The following is a 7,739-nucleotide window of genomic DNA, read 5'->3' as shown; positions in this document are numbered from 1 at the left end:
ATGGTTGGGGAGGTATAGAGATATAGAAAGTGGAACTGAGCATAGGTGGGAGGAGTCAGTGCAGACCCCAGAAGAAGAGGAAGGCAGGACCTAGTGTCTGTGTACCCATAACTCCTCCACTTTGGTACCTGTCCAGCCTATGATGGTCAGGGCTTGGTCAGGACCAGGGACAGCTCCTCCGTGTTGCTCTCCTCCCTTTGCAGGTTTCCCTTCCTTTCTGTCTTCTCAGTCAGAGTCCACCCTGGCTGCCTCTTAGGGACCTCAGCTTTCTCAGTAAGATCTGAGGAGCAGGTCTGGGTTTTCCCCAGTCCTGTCCATGAGCCTGAGTCTCCTTAGAGGTAATAGGCCTGCTTACTTTTACGTTCTCATTCTCCTGTTCTTTTCCCAACCTTGGCACAAATTCTGTCTCCAATCTTCATTTTTACTCAGTCTCTTCCCATGCCAGCCTTTTTTTTTTTTAATTTTTATTATTATTTTTTTACAGGGACAGAGAGAGAGTCAGAGAGAGGGATAGATAGGGACAGACAGACAGGAACGGAGAGAGATGAGAAGCATCAATCATCAGTTTTTCGTTGGGACTCCTTAGTTGTTCATTGATTGCTTCCTCATATGTGCCTTGACTGTGGGCCTTCAGCAGACCGAGTAACCCCTTGCTCGAGCCAGCGACCTTGGGTCCAAGCTGGTGAACTTTTTTTTGGCTCAAGCCAGATGAGCCCGCGCTCAAGCTGGCAACCTTGGGGTCTCGAACCTGGGTCCTTCCGCATCCCAGTCCGACACTCTATTCACTGCGCCACCACCTGGTCAGGCCCATGCCAGCCTTTTGTATGCCATCCCCTGAGGCTACTCTGTCCCCCTGCCCCTACCATTCTCACCTTACTCTTGATTTCTCACTTAGTTCTCTTCCCCTGCTATATGCTGTCAAGTATCTTCCTCCTCTTCTCCTCCCCCTCCACCTCCTCCATGACCAGTGTAACACATGTAAGCTAGGAAAAGGAGAAGTTAAAAAGCCCAGATTCTAAAGTCAGACCTGGGTTTGATTCTGATTGTGTCACTGACTTGATGTGTCTCATTAGGCAGGTGATTAGCTTCTTTGAACCTCAGTCTCCTCATCTATAAAATGGGGAAATTCTTACTCCGAAGACTAAACTCTAAGAATGTAGTGCCTGGTGAACAGTAAGTGCTCAATGTTTGCCTGATTGGCCGACTGTGAAGGTAATAGCAATACTTTCAGTACATATGATATGCAAAGAACTACTTTGTGCAGGTTTTATGTCTAATTTGGTCTGACTGAACAATCCTCCTAGGAGTGCTATTGCTACAGCCCCATTCTGCAGATAAGGAAACAGCGTGGAGACGTTGGAACTGCTCAAACTGGAGTAATTATTTTCAGGGAGTGGGAGTTTCTAAGGGCGGGCAGTGGGCTGAACCTAAAAACTCCCAGCGTCTGGAGAGGAGGGTCAGAGGAACTACAACACCCACAAGGCTCCGCACCCCCGAAGCACTTCCGATTGGCCTTGGGTCCTGAGGCCGACCATTGGCTGTGGGCGGTTTCGTAGCGAGGATTGGAGGGCGGGAGCCTTGCTGATTTAAGATTGGTAAAATTGCTACCAGCCCCGCCTCAGAAACCCGGAAGTAATCTCTTCGGTTGCTCACGTGCATTGGGGACACGCGAGTCTGGATAGGCAGAGTACTGGTCCAAGTGTTGCGGACTGATTCCCTACCTCCCCGCCTTTAGCACGAGACTCTGACCCATTGAGGACCGGTTTTGAGGACTCAGGGACTTAGGGAGGTCTCCGCTGCTTCCCGCCACCTCACCTGTGCCTCATGGAGTCTACGTTCAGCAGCCCCGCAGAGGCGGCGCTGCAGCGGGAGGCGGGGGCCCCGGGGATGCTCACTCCTGTTGCGGACCTGGACCGAGTGTACGAGTTGCAGCGAGTGGTCGGGTTTGTCCGCGACCTGGGGTGTCAACGGGTGAGAGCAGGTTAGGGAGGAGTGGCTCACCTCTGAAGATGGGTCTCCTACAGGATCGGGGTGTTGGGGTTAAATTATGTGAGAATGGGAGTCTGGGGGAGCTGCTCCTCTGGGACGAGGGGCTTTGAAGGTTGGTTGGGTAGGAACTCCGGGAAGGTATTCCTTGAAGAGAACCTCGGTGAAGGAGAGATCGTTCCTGACTTCATGATTTATGCTTACAGGTGGCCTTGCAGTTCCCTGACCAGCTGTTAGTAGACGCTGGGGTTGTGGCTGCCCGACTGGAGGAGGCCACGGGGTCGAAGATGTTCATTCTGGGGGACACGGCCTATGGCAGGTGTGAACTTGAGCTTAATTAAGGGTGAAGTGTAGAGTAGTAGGCCTAGGAATCCAGGGCTTGTGGTGTACCGGCCCCTAATGGCTGTGTTTCTCATTGATGATGATTGCTGACTGCCTTCCTGGTAGTAGCTCCTTTCAATGACCGTGTCTTTATATAACATCATTTTCTTCACTGAGCACATTTCTCACTGATGACAGCAACTCTCTTCCTGATGAAACCTCTCTTACTAATGTTATCTCCCTTGCAGCTGCTGTGTGGATGTGCTGGGTGCTGAGCAAGCTGGAGCTCAGGCCCTTGTACATTTTGGCACTGCCTGCCTAAGCCCTCCAGCCCGCCCACTGCCAGTGGCCTTCGTCTTTGGTCAGCGTTCTGTGGCCTTGGAGCTCTGTGCCAAAGCCTTTGAGGCCCAGAACCCAGACCCCACAGCCCCTGTGGTGCTGCTGAGTGAGCCAGCCTGTGCCTATGCCTTGGGTGAGGGGTTTACCTGTGCATGCAGGGAGGGTGGATCAACTACCTTGTGCCTTATTTTCCCATTTCAGTACATTTCCATAGTGTGTTCAATATGGGCTTGACCCCATCCTTTGCTTTTGGGTCATACTCAATCTTTTGGAGAATAAGGGAATTCTTGCTTTGCTAGGCCCCAACCCTGACACCACCTCCTTCTTCCAGAGACATTGGCCACTCTCCTGTGCCCCCGGTACCTGGACCTGCTTGTCTCCAGCCCAGCTCTTCCCCTGCCAGTGGGCTCCCCCAATCCAGAGCCTGAGCCCCTGGAGCGTTTTGGGCGTCGCTTCCCCCTGGCCCCAGGGAGGCATCTGGAAGAATATGGTGCTTTCTACGTGGGAGGCTCTGAGGCCAGCTCTGACCCTGACCTTGACCCTGACCTGAGTCGGCTGCTCTTGGGCTGGGCACCAGAGCGGCCCTTCTTCTCCTGCTGCCCAGACACAGGGAAGACTCATGATGAAGGTGTCCGGGCTGGCCGGCTAAGGGCACGTAGACGATATCTGGTAGAGAGGGCCAGAGATGCTCATGTCATAGGGCTGCTGGTGGGCACATTGGGTGTGGCCCGACACCGTGAGGCACTGGCACACTTGCGGAACCTGACTAAGGCTGCCGGCAAGCGTAGCTATGTGCTAGCTCTGGGGCGGCCCACACCTCCCAAGCTTGCCAACTTCCCTGAGATGGATGTCTTTGTGCTGTTGGCTTGTCCTCTTGGTGCCCTAGCTCCTCAGTGTTCTGGTAGCTTCTTCCGGCCTGTATTGGCACCGTGTGAACTGGAAGCTGCCTGCAACCCTGCCTGGCCATCTCCAGGCCTGGCTCCCCACCTCACGCACTATGCAGACTTATTGCCAGGTAAGTGGTGGGGCACTGCTTGAGCTGGAAACTCTTGGAGCATAGAATCAGGGAGCCATTGTGGATCCTCTTCTCACTCCTAGGCTCTCCCTTCCACGTGCCCCTCCCGCCCCCTGAGTCAGAACTGTGGGACACCCCAGATGTATCACTCATTACTGGGGAGCTCCGACCCCCACCTGCCTGGAAGCCATCTAATGATCCTGGATGCTCAGCCCTGACCCCACGGCCTCAGCTGGAGCTTGTTGAGAGCAGCCCTGCAGGTAAGTGTGCCAAGTCTCCACCCCCATCTGAACTCTTCCCCTAGATTTAGCTCACTCATCTTCAGTCCACTCCCTTTGCAGCCTCGTTCCTTAGTTCCCGGAGCTGGCAAGGGCTGCAGCCTCACCTGGGTCAGACACCAGTGACAGGAGCTGTGAGCGGAAGACGAGGAATTGCCATTGCCTATGAGGATGAGGGAAGCAGCTGAAACCATATGGGCCCAGAGACACAGATGAACTTAAGAATCACTGCTGCCTGACCAGGCAGTGGCACAGTGGATAGAGCGTCAGACTGGGACGTGGAGGACCCAGGTTCAAGACCCCGAGGTCGCCAGCTTGAGCCCAAGGTCGCTGGCTCCAGCAAGGGGTCACTCGGTCTGCTGGAGCCCCCCAGTCAAGGCATGTGTGAGAAAGCAATCAATGAACAAGTAAGGTGCCGCCACGAAGAACTGATGCTTCTCATCTTTCTCCCTTCCTCTCTGTCCCTCTCTCTGACTCTGTCTCTGACACACACACACTCACACACACACACACACACACAGACACACACAAAAGAATCACTGCTAACTCTTCTGGTCCCAAGTGCTTCGGAAGCTGCAGGCTTTGGTGCAGATATGGCCAAGTCTGAGAACCACACCACACACAATCAGTCCTGAAAATGGCACAGAAACAGCATCAGGAAAACCCCGTCACAAAGATAGGACTCTCTTAAGGGTTAGACCCCAAGTTCCTGAGAAACATGCGCTTTGCCAAGAAGCACAACAAGGAGGGTCTGAAGCCTGGCCAGGTGGTGCTGCAGTGGATAGAGTGTCGGACTGGGATGCGGAGGACCCAGGTTCGAGACCTTGAGGTCGCCAGCTTGAGCACAGGCTCACCAGCGTGAGCCCAAAGTTGCTGGCTGGAGCAAGGAGTCACTCAGTCTGCTGTAGCCCCCGGTCAAGGCACATATGAGAAAGCAAAGCAATCAATGAACAACTAAGGTGCTGCAAAGAAGATTTTTTTTTTTTTTTTGTATTTTTCTGAAGCTGGAAACAGGGAGAGACAGTCAGACAGACTCCTGCATGCCCGACCGGGATCCACCCGGCACGCCCACCAGGGGGCGATGCTCTGCCCCTCCGGGGCGTCGCTCTGCTGCGACCAGAGCCACTCTAGCGCCTGGGGCAGAGGCCAAGGAGCCATCCCCAGCGCCCGGGCCATCTTTGCTCCAATGGAGCCTTGGCTGCAGGAGGGAAAGAGAGAGACAGGGGGGGGGGGGTGGAGAAGCAAATGGGCGCTTCTCCTATGTGCCCTGGCCGGGAATCGAACCCGGGTCCCCCGCACGCCAGGCCGATGCTCTACCGCTGAGCCAACCGGCCATGGCCTGCAAAGAAGAATTGATGCTTCTCATCTCTTTCCCTTCCTGTCTGTCTGTCCCTCTCTCTGACTATCTCTGTCACCAAAAAAAGGGGGGGGGGGTCTGAAGAAAACGCAGGTCAACAACACCAAGGCCATGAGTGCATGTGCTAAGGCTATCAAGGCCCTCATAAAGCCCAAGAAGGTTGAGCCCAAGAACCCAAAGGATAGCAACCACAAGCTCAGTTGGCTTCCCAACCTTGCTCACCCCAGGCTTGGGGAATATGCTCTTGCCCATATTGCCAAGGGTCTCAGGCTCTGCCAGCCAAAGTAAGGCCAGGGCTCAAACCGAAGCTCGTGCTGCCTTTGCAGCTATAGCTTTGGTTCACATTCCAGTTCAGGCTCAGGTTCCCAAACGTACCTAGGGCCCCGCGAAGGCTCCACAGTTTAGGCCTCTCTGCCAATGTGAAGACAGGACTGGTGTGACCCCTGGGCTGTTGTTTGCATGGAGCTGGTGTCTTGTGTTATTTGTACAAAATAAAACCAAAAAACACTGCTAAGACCTTTTATTGTTTCCTTTACCAACATCACTCCTTTGCCAGGATCCTTTTATTTATTTATTTTTTGACAGATGGAGAGAGGGACAGATAGGGACAGACAGACAGGAAGGGAGAGAGACGAGAAGCATCAATTGTTTGTTGCAGCACCTTACTTGTTCATCGATTGCTTTCTCATGTGCCTTGACTGGGGGCTACAACAGAGCAAGTGACCCCTTGCTCAAGTCAGTGACCTTGGGCTCAAGCCAGCGACCTTGGGCTTCAAGCCAGCGACCATGAGGTCATGTCTATGATTCCACGCTCAAGCCAGTGACCTTGGGGTTTCGAACCTGGGTCCTCTGCATCCCAGTCCGACGCTCTATCCACTGCGCCACCACCTGGTTAGGCTCTGCCAGGATCCTTGAAGGAGCCTGGATGGAGGGAGGGCAGGCAGCCCCTCACTGGATGTAGGATCCAGCTCCATCTTGTCCTGGTGCTTGCACAAGGCTTAGCATTTACTGGTTTAGTAAATATTTGATGGGGACTGATTTGGGACTTTCCTGAAGCTTTCTAAGCCCTCTAGTAGCAGCCCAGGACCTCTGCCCAAACCCAGTTCCTGGTGTGAATTGAGGGTCAAAGGCAGGTTATAGATAATCTAGCCCAGGGGTAGTCATCCTTTTTATACCTACCGCCCACTTTTGTATCTCTATTAGTAGTAAAATTTTCTAACTGCCCACTGGTTCCACACTAATGGTGATTTATAAAATAGGGAAGTAACTTTATAAAAATTTATAAAGCAGAGTTACAGCAAGTTAAAGCATATAATAATAATTACTTACCAAGTACTTTATGTCGGATTTTCGCTAAGTTTGGCAGAATAAATCTTTATAAAACAACTTACTATAGTTAAATCTATCTTTTTTCTTCTTTTTCAGAGACAGAGAGTCAGAAAGAGGGATAGACAGGGACAGACAGGAACGGAGAGATGAGAAGCATCAATCATTAGTTTTTTGTTGCACGTTGCAACACCTTAGTTGTTCATTGATTGCTTTCTCATATGTGCCTTGACCATGGGCCTTCAGCAGACCGAGTAACCCCTTGCTCGAGCCAGCGACCTTGGGCTCAAGCTGGTGAGCTTTTGCTCAAACCAGATGAGCCTGCGCTCAAGCTGGCAACCTCGGGGTCTTGAACCTGGGTCTTCCACATCCCAGTCCGACGCTCTATCCACTGTGCCACCGCCTGGTCGGGCTAAATACATCTTTTTATTTATACTTTGGTTGCTCCGCTACTGCCCACCATGAAAGCTGGAACGCCCACTAGTGGGCGGGAGGGACCAGGTTGACTACCACTGATCTAGACCATGGCTTTCTTAATCTTGGAACAACTGACATTTTGAACCAGATAGTTGTTGTGAGAAACTGTTCTGTGCGTGTAGCATGTTCATCATTCATGGTTTCTGACCACTAGATGCTAGTAGCATGCCCTTTTCCAATTGTGATAATCAAAAATCTCTCCAGACATTGACAAATGTGCCCTGTGGGGACGAAAGCCACTGGTCTACACTTGTGCTGTTCAGTATGCCAGGGACTAGACACATGTGGCTATTTAAACATAATTTAAGATAAAAAACTCAGCTTCTTGGTTGCACTAGTCACATTTCACTGCTCAGATAGCCATGTAAGAGGACAGTGCAGCCATACCAGGTGGTGGTACAGTGGATAGAGTGTTGGCCTGGGATGCTGAGGACCCAGGTTTGAAACCACATGGTCACCAGCTTGAGCACGGGGTTGCTGGTTTGAGTGTGGGATCATACACAAGACCCCATGGTCACTGGCTTGAGCCCAAGGTTGCTGGTTTGGCTGGAGCCCCCTGGTCAAGCACACATGAGAAAGCAATCAATGAACTAAAGGTGCCGCAACTATAAGTTGATGCTTCTCATCTCTCTTCCTTCCT

General features: G+C 52.3%; 1 protein-coding gene across 4 annotated transcripts; it reads left to right on the top strand.

Moving 5' to 3' along the window:
- Window positions 1–1,491: 1,491 nt before the first annotated feature.
- On the top strand, window positions 1,492–6,831 carry DPH2 (diphthamide biosynthesis 2). 4 transcript variants are annotated; one of them, XM_066269399.1, is made up of 6 exons: window positions 1,492–1,919; window positions 2,193–2,305; window positions 2,556–2,779; window positions 2,978–3,661; window positions 3,745–3,921; window positions 4,003–6,824. In XM_066269399.1, the coding sequence occupies exons 2-6, from the start codon at window positions 2,274–2,276 to the stop codon at window positions 4,125–4,127; spliced, it is 1,242 nt and encodes a 413-aa protein (XP_066125496.1). In that variant the 5' UTR covers window positions 1,492–1,919; window positions 2,193–2,273; the 3' UTR covers window positions 4,128–6,824. The 4 variants fall into 4 exon arrangements, with proteins under 4 accessions (XP_066125496.1, XP_066125494.1, XP_066125495.1 ...); XM_066269397.1 differs by having other exon boundaries at window positions 1,492–1,971; window positions 4,003–6,822; XM_066269398.1 differs by having other exon boundaries at window positions 1,844–1,981.
- Window positions 6,832–7,739: the final 908 nt, after the last annotated feature.

The sequence above is a fragment of the Saccopteryx bilineata genome, chromosome 3 (assembly GCF_036850765.1).
Source record: "Saccopteryx bilineata isolate mSacBil1 chromosome 3, mSacBil1_pri_phased_curated, whole genome shotgun sequence".
Taxonomy (NCBI): Eukaryota; Metazoa; Chordata; class Mammalia; order Chiroptera; family Emballonuridae; genus Saccopteryx; species Saccopteryx bilineata.
Note: the sequence above shows the minus strand (reverse complement) of the source record. Positions and strands in the feature narration are given on the sequence as shown.